Source organism: Pinus tabuliformis, chromosome 5_1 (genome assembly GCF_031772625.1).
Source record: "Pinus tabuliformis cultivar Carrire ecotype Pingquan chromosome 5_1, CPIR1, whole genome shotgun sequence".
NCBI classification, from domain to species: Eukaryota; Viridiplantae; Streptophyta; class Pinopsida; order Pinales; family Pinaceae; genus Pinus; species Pinus tabuliformis.
In genome coordinates this window covers 95872539-95890300 of record NC_142305.1, presented here as the reverse complement: position 1 = coordinate 95890300, position 17762 = coordinate 95872539, and the positions used below count along the sequence as shown (strand labels likewise).

Genomic DNA, 17762 nt, shown 5'->3' with positions numbered 1-17762 from the left:
AAGGTAATTAGGAGTTAAAAAGACACCTTTTTATCACTCCACAGACTTTACCCTTATCGCATGCATGGTGTCAATCGATGATGGGTTGTGTCTAGTATATTGATAGTGGAGCCTCATTCCACATGAACTACGATAAAAGTTTATTCAGTACCTTGGAGGAGAAAGACCTCAAGATACGCATAAAGATTGGTGATGATGGAAAGTATAATGTTTAAGGAGTGGGCACGATTAATTTTCAGAGGGAGCATCGAGTTCCTATCACATTGATAGATGTGAAGTATGTGCGTGGACTGAAAAAAGACTTGGTGTCGGTCACGATGTTGGAGGACAAAGGCTACGATGTTGTCTTCAGTAAAGGAAATGTGTTCCTAAGACACATAGCCATGCGTCAGACCAAGAGGATAAGGATTCATTTTCAGAATATTTATAAACTAGAGGTAGATGATTGTGCAACATTGAGTACGAAAGAAAAATTGGTGCAAAGCCAAGACATTGGCAAGTTATGGCACAGGCAGTAGGGCCATTTGCATCATGGGGCTTTGAAGATAATGTAACAGATATCTACAGGACTTCCCAAAGGTAAACTTGAGCAAGTTGACACATGTAAAGGTTGTACCTTGGGAAAGTACACCAGATCTTCCTTTCATGATTGATACAATCGAGCAAAGGCTATCTTAGCTCGAGTTCATACTGATGTGTGTGGACCATTCTCGATTGCATCCACATAAAAGCAAAGGTATTATGTGATTCTCATTGATGATTTTTCTCATAAATGTTGGATTTATTTCATGTAGAAGAAGGACCAAACCTTCTCAAAGTTTTGTGAGTTCAAAGCTTTGGTTGAGAAAGAGTCAGGGAAGAAGATCAAGGCCTTGAGAAGCGACAATGGTGGATAATATGTCTCTCAAAATTTTAAGGACTTTTGTGTAGCATAAGGAATTAAATGAGAGTTGATAGCACCTCATAACCCACAACAGAATGGGGTGGCCGAGAGGAAGAACAGAAGTATTGTAGGGGCAGCTTAGGAAATGTTGCATTACCAAGGCCTACCACTTCACTTGTGGGCTGAGGCATTCAACACAACTGTCTATTTGCAGAATAGAAGCCCACATCGCATACTTGGGATGAAGACATTAGAGGAAGCCTTCTCCAGTAAGAGACCAAATGTGGGTCACTTCAACATCTTTGGCTCATCGGGATATTGCCATGTTACAAAGGATGCATGGGAGAAGCTTGAGTTGACAACAGAGTTGGGGATACTTTTGGGGTACACTGATACACCTCACAACTATCGGGTGTACTTTCCTACCAGTCGGAGGATAGTGGTTCACAGAAATCTCAAGTTTGATGAGCAAAAGTTGATGCAAGTTTCCCTTGAGAGGGCGCTCCAACTACAGGTTGTTAAGAAACTATTGGTTCCTAAGGAGGAGGAGCCTCATACTAATGTAGAGCAGCTGCACGTAGAGGTTCCAGGAATGGAGACATCCACTCAAATAGAGTCTTCTAGAGATGGACGGAAGTGCACAAGAGAAGCTGATGGATTATTGTAGGATGCGAGAGATAATGTGGGAGCACCATTTTCTCAGTGCAGACAGAGGAGGTCACCTGAGAGGTACGTTGGATACATGGCCATTGCTGGGGAATGTGTTGAGGCTGAGCCATCCTCCTTTGAGGAAGCAATGCAGTAGCCGATTTAGGTTGACGCTATGGTGGAGGAGTATGACTCCATAGTTTGTAACAGTGTTTGGGACATGGTTCCAACACCAGAGAACAAGTTAGTTGTGAGTTCCCATTAGCATTACAAGGTAAAGAAAGCTGCTAATGGTAGTGTGGACGAGCATAAGGCATAATTTTTGCCCGTGGCTTTTCACAGGTCGAGGGATTGACTATGATGAGACTTTTTCACATGTTGCAAGGTACTCATGTATCAAATCTATGTTGGCACTATCAACACAAATGGGTTGGAAGATCCATTAGACGGATGTGAAGACTGCATTCCTCAATGGTGAGATTGAGGAAGAGGTGTACAAAGAGCAGATGGAAGGTTTTGATACCTTCGATCATGAGTCGCATGTGTGCTGACTGGAGAGAGAGTTGTACGGGATGAAGTAAGCACCTCATGCTTGGTACACTAGGATAGAAAAATACTTCACCAGGTTGGGCTTCATAAAGAGTGAAGTAGATGCGAAGCTGTACAACATCGTGGTGCAAGGTAAGTTGTTGATCATCTTTCTTTATGTTGATGATATCATATTCATTGGTGATGATCAGTTGATCATGTCTTTCAAGGAGGACCATGCAAGATAATTCGAGATGAAAGACGTGGGTCTCATGCGTTACTTCCTTGGCATGGAAGTGTGGCAGAAGGATTGGGAGTTGTTTGTGTCTCATGGCAAGTATACCAACGAGATACTCAGGAGATTCCACATGTAGAAGTGCAAGCCCATCAGAATCCTCTACCTGGTAACTAGAGGAAGGAGGATGCTACTTCAGGAGAAGTAGTGGAGGCCACTGTGTATAGGAATCTTGTGGGTTCACTGATGTACTTAGTGAACACATGACCAAATTTGTACTATGCGGTGAACGAGTTGAGTCAAGCGATGGTTCAGCCTATCGAGATGTTTTGGAAGGTGGTAAAGCATGTATTGAGATACCTTAGAGGCACATCTTAGTATGGATTATGGTACAAAATAATAGAGGGAGTGAAGCTACAGGGTTTCACTGATGCAGATTGGGAAGGGAATCCATCAAATCAGAAGAGATCATCAGGAGGGATTTTCAACCTTGGGTCAGCGATAGTTTCTTAGTACAACAGGAAATAGAGGTCAGTTGAACTTAGCTCGGGTAGAGGCTGAATACATGGTTGCAAGTCAGGCAACATGTGAGACCATCTGGATGCAGAAAATCCTAGTTGGTTTGTTTGATCAGAGGATGGATCCAACTGTGATTTATTTTGATACTCAGAGTTGTATCAAACTCTTTGAGAATCCAGTATTTCATGATAGGTCCAAGCACATCGACATCCAATATCATCATCTCAGGGAGTATGTAGCTAGGAGGATCATGTTGCTGCTGTATATTTCAAGAAAGGAACACTACAACAAAACCAGCGATTTGCGCCAGATTTAGTGCCAGATTTTAGTGCATTTTTTTTGTAATTCTGATGAGCAACCTGGCGCTAAATCTGGCTCTATTGTACAATTTTTAAAGCGTCCTTTTTTGCGCCTGATTTTGCATCCTTTTTCACGCTAGATTTTGCATCATTTTTTACACCAAACTATGCATCATTTTTTGCGTCAAATTTTGAACCAAGATTTGCATCTTATTTTATGACAGGTTTTGCTTCTAGTTTTGTGTCATTTTTTGCATCTATTTTTCATTCTCTTTTGCTTCCTATTTTGTGTCATTGTTTGCTTCCATTTTTGCACCATCATTTGCATCAAGTTTACACTATATTTTGAATCCAATTTAACGTCTTTTTATGCATCCATTTTGTGTCAGTTTTTGCATCTAGTCTTACGCCAGGTTTTGTATCTAGTCTTACACTAGTTTTTGCTTCTATTTTTGCACCAGCTTTGGTGCCTATCTTTGCACCATGTGTTGAATTTGATTTAGCACCAAATTTTTCATCCATTTTTGTGCCCATTTGTGCATCTTTTTTTGGACCATTTTTTACATCCACATTTACGTTTGATTTGTCTCCATTTTTCCCATCTCATTTTGCACCATATTTTGCGTCATTTGTTTCATCCAATTTTGCATCATTTTTAACACCATCTCTTGCATCTAATGTTACATCATTTTGAGCATCCAAATTTGCATTTATATTTGCATCTTATGTTGAGTCATGTGTTGTGTCCACCTTTGCATCTTATTTTGTGTCTAATGGTACATTCAATTTAGAGCCATTTTTTACGTCTACTTCTGTATTTGTTTTTGCACCAAGTTTTGCATCCTATTTTAAGCTATTTTATGCCCCTTTTTGCACCATTTTTTTGTGTCTACTTGTGTCCAATGTTGCACCATTATTTACACCGACTTTTTCATCCAATTTTACATTTTTTTGGTGTCTAGTTTTACATCGTTTTCACCATCCAAATTTGCATCTTTTTTTGCCTCATTTTGTGTCCACATTTGCATATAATTTTGTGTCTGAGTTCGAGCCTAAATTTGCATGTGATTAGGAATCATTTTTTACATCCAATATGGCATCCTTGGTTTCACCTTTTTTAAGCCCCATTTTGCATCTTGTTTTATGTCTTTTCTTACATCTTTTTTTTTTTTTCCTTTTTTGCACCCAAGTTTGCATCCCAAATTTACACCATTATTTGCATCATCATTTGGCATATTAATTTGTAACGTTTTTTGCTTCTTTTTAATGCTCAACTTTGCATCTTATTTTACATCTAGTTGTTGTCCTTTTTTGCATCTAATTTGGTGCCCATTTATGTGTCCTTGTTTTTGCCCAATTTGATATCCTTTTGTATGCCATGTTTTTTTCCCTTCTTTGTGTCAACTATTGCACAATTTTTCACTTCTAATTTAAAACACTTTGTATGTCAATTGTTTGCATTTTGTATTAATTCCTAGTTTAACATCCAATTTTACTTTCAATTTTGCATCCATGGTTACATCCGCATTTGACTTCTTATATAGAGTATATTTTTCTTTACATATATGACCCCCTTTATAGATTCATAGTGAAATATATGATAGTTTCTAAATATCATTAAAGCAGATATCACAATTCAAAATCATTTGTAAAGAAATTTAAGAGAAATTGACAACATCCATCCAAAAAAATAACAATGTGTCATTAACAATTTTCAAAACATGTATAAAATAGCAACATAATACTAATAAAATCAGTATTATTTTTAATCAAAACAAGTAAAATTCAAATATGATTAACAAATCAAAATATTTCATGAGTATCGTTATTCTACGATAAATTAACAACATACATAAACCAAACTCATCGTATGATTACAAAATCAAAATGTCTCATTGATATAGGGTAAATTCACAACACCCATCTAAACATAACAATGTCATTCTACACAATGATTTCTTCATAAAAAACAATGCATGTGCATGCCTAGCTACCACCACCAAGATCATCCTCATGATCATCTTGACCATCCTCATTACTCTGATCCACATCATCACCAACACCGCAACTATCATCATCATCTCCCCCTTCACCACCATCATCCTCATCCTCATCCTCATCATCTCCTGATATATGTTGAACATAATTTGGATCATCGTCTTGGCAATCATTACCTATAGCATTCTGACAAAAAAAATCAATATTACATGTTAGTATTAATTACATAACACAACGCATGTTTTTGTTATACAATGTTAACCATAAAATGAGGTAAGATATACTAGCATTTGCACCAGATGTTGCAAAGGAAACGCCGTAAGGCATAAATTGAAAAATACAATTACAACAAAAGAATACTTTGATAAAGAATAAAAATATATTGAATGCTCAAATCAATGCCCCATTAACTGGAAGCATTTAGTAGACATATCTATCAACATTAGGATTATACACAACGATCAAGAAATTTTCCATATACAAACAACAACTTCCATAACAACCTTTTGTCACATCCACATTTTAAGAAATGCCTTGGAACGTGATCGGAATCTTCCATATTGCCTTTTTCATTATGCAGATAAATCTTCCATATTGCTATTTTCATCATGAATATTGTTAGTTCATTGTTGTAAAGTGTTAGTGTGTTAAATTCAATACTATAAGTTCGACAAGTGAAAAACATTCCTCAATTAGCATAATATACATTTTTCTCTCACCGTGTATTTTTCAGTCAAAGAGCCAAGTAACATATTAACATGTATTTTCCCTTCATTATTTTCATCATAGAGCCAAGAAATCTACGCCTTATCTATAAAGTAACAAAAACATTTTGAAATAAGTTTAATATTTCAAGCCAGTGTCTAACCTATAAAGTAACAAAAACTTTTTGAAATAAATTTAATATTTTAAGCAATTGACTAACCTACTTTAATAATTGAAAATTTCTCAAAGATGAATTATACTCCATAATAAGAGAGCCAACATTGGAGCCCGTACTTTCACTAAAACCAAAAGAAACACAACCACTTGTTAAGAAGAAATTCAAGTAATAATAATAAAACAAAAATAATAAACATTAAAGTATAAAATGGTATTTCCAACACACAAGTATAAATATACATGCTCTATGTCCATTGTTAGATTAAATGGGTGTGGAGAAAATTAGTAGAGAACCCAAAATTGTATTTCTAATTAGGATGGGTGGAGAAATGCTTTAAATGCGGGTTGTTGTCATTCTAATGAAACACTTTGCAAAGGGGATGTTAAGATTCTGAGAGAAAAGCTAGGCTTGGTGGAGAACACCTTCCTTGTTAAACATTCCCCTACTGTAACCAAAAGGAAAGGGCAAGAGAAACAATAATTAGGTTTTTGTTCACAAGTTGTACAAAATATATAGGTGTTATTGATGTTTGAGTGAATAATGGGAGAGATTATTTATGAAATTGTGATAAGGCGCACCTAGTTTTGTCAGAAAGAGGCATATTAATGACAAGTACATCACATTTAGGTAGCATTTCGTCAAGATTTGTCTCCAATGTTGCTCCAGTTTCCTTTTCCAATTCGGGTCCAATAGAAAGACGGTCGTGGTAAAGAAGCTTACAATTGAAGGGTTGTACAAAGGAACGCAATTCAATTCAACATCATGTAATGTTTATTATTATTAGATTGAAATTTTGAAACAAACAACATGCATGCGTAAGAATTATGGAGCACTGACTTTTGAAAAGAAGTTTGCAACATCATGAAGTAGTACTAGATCCTAAGAATGAATACCTTCAAACGCTTAAGTAGTTCTTTGCCAATACGCCCTGCACCAATAGAACCAATAGTTTTCCCTTCTAGATCATATGACCTGTAAGAAATTGCTGCCACTTTCCAATCACCCTCAACAATTTTCTTATATCCAGGCACAAAGTTTCGCATCAATATGAGAATGCGCATTAGCTCATCTTCTGCCACGGACACCACATTACTTTCGTTGATCTTCAACCAATGATGATACAAACAAATCAATGGAATTAAAAAATATATCCAATATAAATAAAATGCGTTTAAAAGTAACTCTCTGTTTTATTTATAGGAAAATAAAGAGAGTGTTAGTCTATCTGTGTTTCTCGAGATATAATGCCCCATATCCAAAATACGAAAGCTACAGGAGAACAGTTATTACACAGTACAATCTCACCATTACAAAGGAGTCGATAAAAGACCAAATGCATTAAAGCTTTCCAAGAAATTGCAAAAACATACAATAACACAAGTGAATATCAAGGTAAATATGCAGTACATGTTGGATTGGGGATAAAGCCAATATCATAGCGTGAGATTGACAATTAAATGAGTTGTAAATAATAATGGAATGATATGGAATTGAATAGCCTACAGGCTGAATATAAACAAGAGAGTTCTTATTTCATTGTTATTAATTTATTATAAAATGACATTTTTTAAAACAATAACTATTTTTATTTCAATACCAACCATTAACTAATTTCTAAGAATAATTCTAATTATTGTTGTCCACTTCATCTTCTTTCCATTTCTGTACCATGAGGGAAAAACCCAATACCATTCCTATATCTTAAAATTAACATTAAATATGTCAAAATAGCTCAAGCATATTTTTGCAAGCATATTTTGGAAAACAATCATTACAGATGGATTAAACAAAGAAGAGCGCTTTGAGATCTTCCGCAAATCTTTCAGGAATGTAATAAGAGCAAAATAAAACCCATGGGTAAGTACAGCCAAAAGGATAATGAATCAATCTAGTCACAGTAAATATCAATATGATAATCCAGGTAAGATGTATTGTCACTTTTCCTGATTTCAGCCCTCTTGGCACCGGTAGGTTACCTATATCCTCACCCAAAACCAAAGTAGAAGCAGGCCTGGCTGGGAGACTATCTTTCAAAATTGACAAGGTATTATTTCTATCAATTAGAATGCACATCCTCAGGTGTTCAAGAATAATTAATAGAACAGTCAGCTAGATGAGCAGATCCAATTTAGAGAATCTCACTCAGATCTACTTGACATCACCTCCATGATTTAAATAATGATTGGAGGAGTCTTAATACTCTAGAGTCCAGATCACTTAACATACAGAAACTAAGGCAGCCAAGGAACAATATCCCATCACTCCCATGCCACATATATATGTTTAGGTATAGTTGGAAGCACACGTACCTTTCCTGTAACTAATTCAGCAAGGTTGTCATTACAAGTTTTGGGCTATGTTCACTGCCCTGGTATTGAAAGGTATACAGGTTTTTCACCTTAATTACACACATATTTGCATATGTATGTTCAGGGTTTAAGCTCATAGGCCTGTAGCTATTACAACAAAACTACAAGTGTAAATATATAATACAGTGAATTCATTTCTGAGCAAATTCCAAGTCCAGCGTTTGTTCAAGCCAAACAGTCATAAGGTTCTGAGTATCTTATGGTCAAGCATCTCATCAAAAATGCATTCCATCACATTTTATCAATACCCATGCACTATCAAAAGACACGACTCTGTTCCTTCTCCTTGTTATCAAAGGACACGACTTTCTATATGTTAATTTGTACAATCTTAATTCTTATTCTATTCTCTATGTACTTTCTAAATCCTAATCCAACATATCCTAGATCCAACTTCTGCAATATCCAAGGATCTTCATACTTCCACCTTCATACGTTTCTCACAACAAGACCCAAATATAAACCAAGGCTCTGGAGGAGAAACAAGAAGAGAGGAGTGTAGTGACCAACCTGATCTGATCTGCTAATAATACTACAAACTAAAAGATAAATCTCACTTTATTGTTTGTAGCTTCTTGGGGGTGAATGTGACAATGCCATATATATCATAAGGATCTGGAATCTGATATCTCCTCTTTGTTGTGGGCTGCTGGTTCCAGGGTGAGAAAAAGTGGTATAAAAGTCCTCTAAAAACGAAGGTGAAGGGTGTCATAGTGAGTTGGTTTTCCAGTTGCTTGTATCTATATAAACTATAAATGGATCTTTACTATAAAGTATTCTAAAGAGTTTCTTGAACTTACTTTAATATCCTTTTAAATCAACTCGTCCTCTTCTCAAAGACCCATATATAAATAAAGCATTGTTCATCTTTTCAAAGCTCATGTCTTAAGCATTCCATTAATACCAATAATAAAAAGAAGGATGATGATTCCAATGTATGTAATTTGTAGTTCTTGTTGCCTATGAAGTCTAAGGAGCTTAATCCCTCAAGAGTAAAACAGTAAAAGGAATTTAAGTCTCGGTCATATTGTTAGTTCCTAATCTCCTACTAACAAAGACATTCCGCTATCTTTTTTCAGGAGTCAAGACTAAACTGTATGTAATCCAAAACATACTTTCTTTGTCCAAGATTTCCCTACTTGTAATAGATTACTACAACCACATATACTACAAAAAGAAACCAATAACTCCTAATTATTATTCTGATGCCTTTGCGAGTTACTGATTAGATAATATAAACAAAGGAGTTATTCTTTATTCCAAGTGATACTAAACTAATAAGAAGACTAATCATACTATTCTTGTTTGTATTATCTCTGTATCTTTTCTATCTAAAGTAAATCTAAAGAGGAAGAATTGCTTGTCCTAATCAAGTGGGGTGAGGATCTAGGGCGACCAATGGGAGAGGAAGGCCTAAATGAGGCACACACTTCTTCTGCTGCTAGGGCCTGGGTTTTTAATAGGATAACCACAGGGATATGTTGCAAGGACAGGGGAATAATTGGTTCTATGCAATGCCATGATCTTCTTTACAAGATTCGCTGCTAATCCCTTGAATGTATCTTGTTTTTTTTTTTTTTTTTTGCTTCTAGGATGGACCTACTTAGTCCTTCAACAACTAGAAGAAATAAATAAGGAGACAAGGTACAACCTTGTTTTAAGTTTTAACCCTCTTGAGGGTCTTAAGAAATTAGAGGCTGAACCATTTATAAAAAATGCATAAGAAGCTTAAATTACACATCCCATAATCTAATTTACCAGTGGTAAGTTGAAACTAATATGGATAAAAAGAAGTATCAGAAAGAGCCAAGACACCCTTTATAAGCCTTGGAGAGGTTCAACTTGATCACCATTATTGTAACATTTTTGACTTGAATAATATGGAGGCCCTCTTGTGCTGAAACAATTGCTTCATGGATCTGACGATCCTCTAGAGAACCAAGCGGTTCTGTTATATGAACTTACGAAGTAGTGCTTTCAATCTGACAGCCAAAACCTTAGCCATTATCTTATAAATACAATTAGACAAAGAAGTGGGTCTAAAAGCATAAAAAGACTTAGGTTGATCCACCTTTGGAATGAGTGCAATAGAGGTTCAGATGAAGGAGCCAGGGAGCCTTACTAAAGCTTCTCATTTCTTCCACTACCTGAAGTAAGTTGTCTCCCAACACTTCAACAAATCCCAGGTAGAACTCCACAGTCCACCCATAGGGATTGGGACTCTTGTCCTTATGGAAAGTGGACAAACACATTCAAAAGTGCTTTTCTGGACAGATCACCATTGCTGGAACTTTGTTGACTTGAATAGTGTAGAGGCCCTCTTGTGCTGAAACAATTGTGTCATAGATTTGACAAACTATTCTGGTTAGATGAAGTTAGAAAGTAGTGATTTTAATCTCACAGACAAAACCTTAGCCATTATCTTATAAATCCAATTACATAAAGCAGTGGGTCTAAAAGCATAAAAAATGTTCAGTCTCAAAACTCTGAAGTAAATTTGTAAAGAATGTAGCATTAGCTTTCTTGGCTTAGTGAAATCCCTAATTTTCTATCCTATTTGCCTGTCTTAAAAATCTCACAAAAACCTGTAAATATTGTGCCATTGTGTACGCTTAGCCTCTAAAAGCCCTAGCTTTCTATCTTCTTCTGTGTAATTTGAATAGAACACCATCAAATACCAGAATTATCAATTCCCATTCTCCAAAACTTTTAAATGTGCGGAACTGAGACAGAAATCATTCAATCAAACCACTCGAAATGCATCTGAATGCTGATCCATTAACTTAAAGAACTTCTTCCCAAACTCTGCCATTTTTTAAACAAAATTTATCCATACATGCATACATTGTATGTATGTATGTATGTATGGATTGTATACATGTATGTATGGATTGTATACATGTATCTATGGATATGTACTATGCATACATACATGCATACAATCCATACACACATGCATACAATCATACATACATACATGCATCAATTGTGTAAAATGAGAGCTCAAGTGCCAATTGCCAAGGGATATACCTATGCATAGATGACAGCATTTTATTTAGCCAACATGTGAAGCTTGCAATTAATTGGATTATGAACCAGATTGCCTTGGGAAAACAAAGAGGGGTCATGATATGTCAAATGGAGTAAAATTATTCTTTCTCTTGCTGAGGATTAAAGCTACATCAACTCTCAACTTGCCCCTGCCAACCATCTCACTTTCATAGATAAGAAGATGATGTTGTTGGTTATGGTTTTTCTTATTAGTGCAACTAGCCAGATACTGCACGTTGCACATTCTGCAATTTTCCCTTGACCCTTATATGATAAGCTGGTATAACCAACTACACACTTGCAAAAGGAATGTGTAGGTAGAGATTTATTCAAGAAACCTTACTACTACAATGTTTGTTTGAATGTATCTTGTTCCTCAATCTCATGGGACTAGTAAGGAAGCTTGCTACATAGCTTTTGCCTTGATTTAGTTAGGGCCAGAAATGAGACTCTGATCGTATGCAACCAGCAAGTTACCATTTGGGTTGTTGTATATTTCTTCAGCTGGCATATTGGTCACCTCAATTTGTTGGGGTCAGCGAGATTTCAAGCAGCTGGATATTGCCATATTGCCCCTACTCACAGTAAAAATTTACCTTGAACATTCTATATAGTATTATCTTGACCTAAATAGGACAAGAACGAGCACTCTTGTCATGTGTCCCTTGAATCTTGAAAGAAAACTTCCATATAAACTACACCTCCATTACCATATCATTGCCTATTCTCAAGGATGGCATTCACATCAGACAGTTGGATCAAGAAGAGGTATCTTGCCAATAAGTTCCACAAGCCGTAAAGATAAGTACAAGGCTGCATGCCCACCTTTGGGTAAGTTCCCTGGGTTTCTGCACTTCATCCACACATAAACCCTATATTGAACCCTCAAACAAACCCTGAATTTTCCCATCAAAACTACAAGACTTGGCCTTCAAAGTTCAAATTAGGCCTAAGCTCAACCTTCAAACATCGAAATTTGGCCACCAGAACAAACCTGAAACTCAGCCTCAACAACATTGAAGTTCGGCCTTCAACAGGGCTAAAACTCGGCCTTTGGAACAGCGTTGCAACTCACCTTCTAACTAGGACCAAAAACATTCACAAAGAGTGCCAAAAACCCTTCCCACAAGAAAACTCTCCAACTATGCTTCACTTGGTTCATGAGGTATGAACCTTAGAATTACTCCTTTGCTTGCTTAGACAAACCTGAATTGGCTTGAGCGAGTAAGTCCTAGGTCCCTACACATAACACCTATATATAGTGTGTTTGACCACCAAAAGCAAGGCTGACTTGCCCACTGGCTAGGCTAACTTGGCAGACTATAATATTGAAAAAAATCATCTCTTTAACCAAAAGAAGTTAGGGGGAGTGCCATATAATGTTACAAAAATCTTGGAATAAGCTTTCCAACCATATATATATATATATATATATATATGTCTTGCTGATTTGAAATAAGTTAAGGGTGATTATGTTAAGTGATTTAACACTGTAACTGAAGAAGATAAGGGTTGTTTTGCTGCTGTATTTACGGCCATAAGTATTTCCAGATCTGGTTTATGCATGATAAGGTTGCCCTTCAGGGCTAAACCTTTTAGGAACACTTCGGTATCTTTTCTCTTGGATTGTTTTGATGATTGAGTTTCTTAAGTACTGAAATTTTGTCCGCTACCACCACTGTTTTCTATGTTCCATAACAGCCCTAAGGCTGAAAATTCACAAGGTTAAAATCTGGAAAACCTATAGGAAATAGGTGAAATTTTTGTTTTGCAATAAAACTCTTGAACACAAAAATTTAAGCACGAGGGTCGCCCTCAGGTTTTCAACCCATTCAATTATTTTATCTTTAATTATTTTTTTTGTTCTTTTTAGTAGGGAAAAGTTGAAACCCCTAATTCCATCAGGGAACGTGGTTATGTCCCCAGCAAATTTGAACTGACCTGTCTACCCACTAAAGCACCAGTACCAACACTAACCCATATCCATTTTTGGTATGGATCTGCATAGCAAAAACAGATACAAATGGATCCAATGAGGGATCCATTTCAGGTCCATTTTTTGCTTTGCAAATCCATATTGGAACCATCAAAACTTAATTCTTCAACAGGTAACATGTTTGTATGAAAATTAATAAAACAAGGTTTGATTAAAAAGCATCCTTTATGCCGATCCAAATTCGCTGTAATTCCCAGGTCACTGGGTTTCTAACATAACTAAATCAAGATACTTTTTTGAGATTTTTCAAGTGAGCTGCATTGAACAAGTATCACAGATTGTCATGTAGAATTGACTGCAGAAAATTCCCAAAGAAATGTCTTGCAAATGGCAAATTAGACTATGAATAACACATACAACAATTGTGACCAGTGTTGATTTTTGGGTAGATGCGGGAAGTATTCTCTAGCTAATAAATTCAGCTCATTAAAAGGAAATTAAATAAATTAAGTTTTTTCAAGTCAGTCCCATCATGTGAATGGGTGTGACCCTTGGTCAAAACCCACCTCTTTTGACTACTATAAACAAAAATTCGACCTCCAACATTTGAAAAATTCAGATCACTCAACATCATCTATTCTTCTGTTCAAATGTGCAAGTTAAGGAGGATCTCTAAGGTTGCCCAAGTATAGAAGTTGCATATTGACCAGCATTGACCGAGTGTGTTATGTCGCTGTTTGACCGAGTTTCTTGGCTGGTTTGACTGCAGAAAAGAGGCCGAGTTGACCGCAGTTTGTCCACAGAAAAGAGACCGAGTTGACCACAGTTTTCCCACAGAAAAGAGGCCAAGTTGAACGCAGTTTGACCACAGAACAGAGGCCGAGTTGACAGCAGTTTCATCGCAAAACAGAGGCCAAGTTGACCACAGTTTGACTACAGAACATAGGCCAAGTTGACAACAGTTTGACCGCAGAACAAGGCCACAGTCAACTGCAGTTGATTGTAGAGGTGCAGGGCCAAAGTTTGACTGCAGGAAGGAACTTTGACCTGCATTGAATTCTATGTTTTGAGTTGAGTTTGACCACCTTTTTCTGGTCATTTTGACCGAGCTTTTTCTGGGAAGTTTGATTGAGTTTTCAGGGCAGTTTGATCAAACTGATCTGTTGCTGCAGAAGACCAAATTTTGGCTTGTTTGACCAGGTTTGACCTGTGCCAGATTTTTGGTCTGGGTTGATCAACTTTGACTTAAAATATCAAATTGTACCTTCTGCTGAACTGAACAATTTCTCCTAGAAAAATTGCTGGGTTTTCTCCCAAGTTTGGGTTTGCCAGGGCAAAACTTTAGTCTCTCCTGTGCATGGCTATTCTACTGTGATATTTACTGTTTCTATTGCATTTACTGTTGAATTTTTTGAAGTGTTATTGTTTAATGATAGTCTGGAATGTGCTAAAGTAATATCATATATCATTGAACGTAATTATCAATTGCAGAAAATTGGGCTCGTCTAATTAACACTAGGAAATCAACATGGTATCAGAGCTTTGGTGAAGAATGGCCATCGAGATCACCACTTGAAGACACCTATTTTACAATCTGATCCTTGACCAGAACCTTGGTGAAAGAGCAGCCTTTGAAGTGTCTGAGAAAATTTTGAGAGAACAAGCCCCAGTGAAATATTTTGTTGTGATAAGATTGAGTGCTTGTGAATACAATGAAGTTGCTAGCAGCAAGTCTCAAGAATGGAATTTGAATGACTGGTGTTTGAAGGACAACAGTAGCCTAAAGGAATGAGGCCACAAGGAAAGAAATCTATTTTCTTCAATTTCATTTACAGAACTTTGTTGAGTGGTTTCTATTCATAAGACAAGGATGGAATGGCCTCCTTACTTATCATGATGTGAAAGCTTTTTAAGTGACATCAGAAATTGCATGAAAGCCTAAAATCCCCGGACCACAAGTACTTTAATGAAATGTAAACAGAGAGGGCCGAGACTTAGTAAAGGGGCTGAACTGAATGTGATCCATACACCTGTGCCGAAATCGTTTGGCAACCTAAAGTGTGATGTGTTGTATCAAAGTTCCTTTATAGTTGTTACCTCACAGAAGTAGCGTGTTGCCTTGAAGTTGTGTGTTGTCATGCACCTTGTACTATATGGTTTAAAAGGGGTCTTTGAGAAGCATGTCTAGAAGAACCCTTTGTGTGAGCATCGGAGGACAGCCCGTCAGACTTATGAAATTGTAAGCAATGGGAAGTTGTTAATTTGACTAAGCATTAGCTTTCTTGGCTTAGTGAAATCGCTAATTTTCTATCCTATTTGCCTGTCTGAAAAATCTCACGAAAACCTGTAAATATTTGCCATTGTGTACGCTTAGCCTCTAAAAGCCCTAGATTTCTATCTTCTTCTGTGTAATTTGAATAGAACACCATCAAATACCAGAATTATCAATTCCCATTCTCCAAAACTTTTAAATGTGCGGAACTGAGACAGAAATCATTCAATAAAACCACTCGAAATGCATCTGAATGCTGATCCATTAACTTAAAGAACTTCTTCCCAAACTCTGCCATTTTTTAAACAAAATTTTGAGCACAACCTTGTCTAGTCCATTTATAGAGAGCGTTAGTTTATGAAATCTTTCCTGTAAGCCAAAATAGAGTCAAAATTTTCCATTGAAAGCTCAGAATAACTGAACTAGAAATTTGATGCTTAAAACATTGTTTTGAGCACGGCCTCTTTCTTCAGATTTATTTTAGATAATACGGTAGTTTATTTAATGAAATATTTCCAGAAAGTTGAAATATGGCAAATTTTTCCAATCAAGAACTCTAAATAATTTCATTAAGACAAGGCGTAGAGGATTCATGACGGCGACAAGAAAATAATGGCGCTTTGCAATTCAAGCACTCTCTTGCAGAAAAATACCTTTTCTGAAATCGTTTTGACCACGAAGAAACGCAGATGAACTGTTGGAAGTCGTGCAGAGAGAGATCTGGTGGCTCGTGGATCGATTCTGGGGCAATGTTTATGAGATTGCAAACCATGATCTGGGGCAATGTTTATGCGATTTCAAACCATGATTGTTCATATGCAAGCTACTGAGCTCGTTGAGAGGGATACGCGCAATGGCGCCAAACTACCAAGAGGATTTGAATTTAAAGGCGAGATAGAATATCTACCGTCCGATCATGTTATCGACGGCCATATATTTGTGTTTCAGTAAAACGGATTTTCAAAGAATTTGAAATATTATACATTTTATAGAATTTGAAATATTATACATTCTATTATTTAAGCTGAATAATAGTTTTACTTTGGAAAAATAATTGGGCACATCAAATAAAATATTGATGCGACCGACATAGAACTCCGAAACAATAATGCACCCTTCTCTTACTCCAAAACAATAATGCACCCTTCTTTAGCTGATGTGTCAATGCTTTCTTTGAAGTGGAACTTAAAGAATTAAGTAACTATTCATTATTAAATTGGGATTTTATATAAATTAATTGATTATTTATTAATGTTAATTTCATTTTATAATTTTATAGTAATTTTTAATAGATTTTTGTTAAAGATAATTATTTGAGCTATTATTGTATCAAGATTTTTGTTGTGTCTTTTATTATTATATTTTAATCCACTTTAAACATGGTCAAAATATGTTTTCATCTTCATTTGTGGAGATTATCTACTTGCATATTCAAAAAGTTTTGATGTAGTTTTTGCCTTGAAAAATGATTATTGTGATTGTAATGGTGAGAAATTATTCTATAAACAGTGTTAAGTGTTATTTAGAATAAATGAGAAATTCTTTTTGAATATATAAGACTAATCTTTGAGAGAATAGATATATATTCCCTAATTATCACATAAACAAGGGGTTAATCTTCCATTTAGTGCTTTATCTCTGTAGAGTTTCGCTAAACAAAGGGAATACCTCCTCCTGCGTGACTTTGATTGTCCCTCCCTCTTACAGGAATGCAAAGCATTAAGAATTGAATCTTCTTTATTTTAAAGATGTAGTCTTGTCGAATATACCAAAAACATAGTAGGATTATTTCATTATTGACAAAATCAAGCACATGTGCAAGGGAAGTATTCATCTATGGATGGTTAACAAGTTCATTAATAACTACAAGCAAACGCTTCAAACTATGTATTTAATGATCTGTAGTCATCATCTAAAGAGTTCAAGAATCAAATCAATTCCAACCTAAGTTCTAAGTATATGGTAAACCTCTACTCTAGAGGTTCTATTATTGTAAAATTTCACAACTATGGAAGTTATGGCAAGGTCTCAAAGGAGGGACTTTCTTTTTGGGGCAAAACTAACCTTTTCTCAAAAGATAGTTTCTATAATTGAATTTCAATATCCATTTCTTCAACCCCACTCTGCCGGATTTGAATATT

General features: G+C 36.1%; 1 protein-coding gene across 1 annotated transcript; it reads right to left on the bottom strand.

Moving 5' to 3' along the window:
- Positions 1-4906: 4906 nt before the first annotated feature.
- Positions 4907-16468, bottom strand: LOC149163619 (formate dehydrogenase 1, mitochondrial-like). The gene is made up of 3 exons (XM_089430777.1): positions 16275-16468; positions 6887-7096; positions 4907-5296 (listed from the first exon to the last, which is right to left on the bottom strand). The coding sequence occupies exons 2-3, from the start codon at positions 7052-7054 to the stop codon at positions 5099-5101; spliced, it is 366 nt and encodes a 121-aa protein (XP_089286903.1). The 5' UTR covers positions 7055-7096; positions 16275-16468; the 3' UTR covers positions 4907-5098.
- Positions 16469-17762: the final 1294 nt, after the last annotated feature.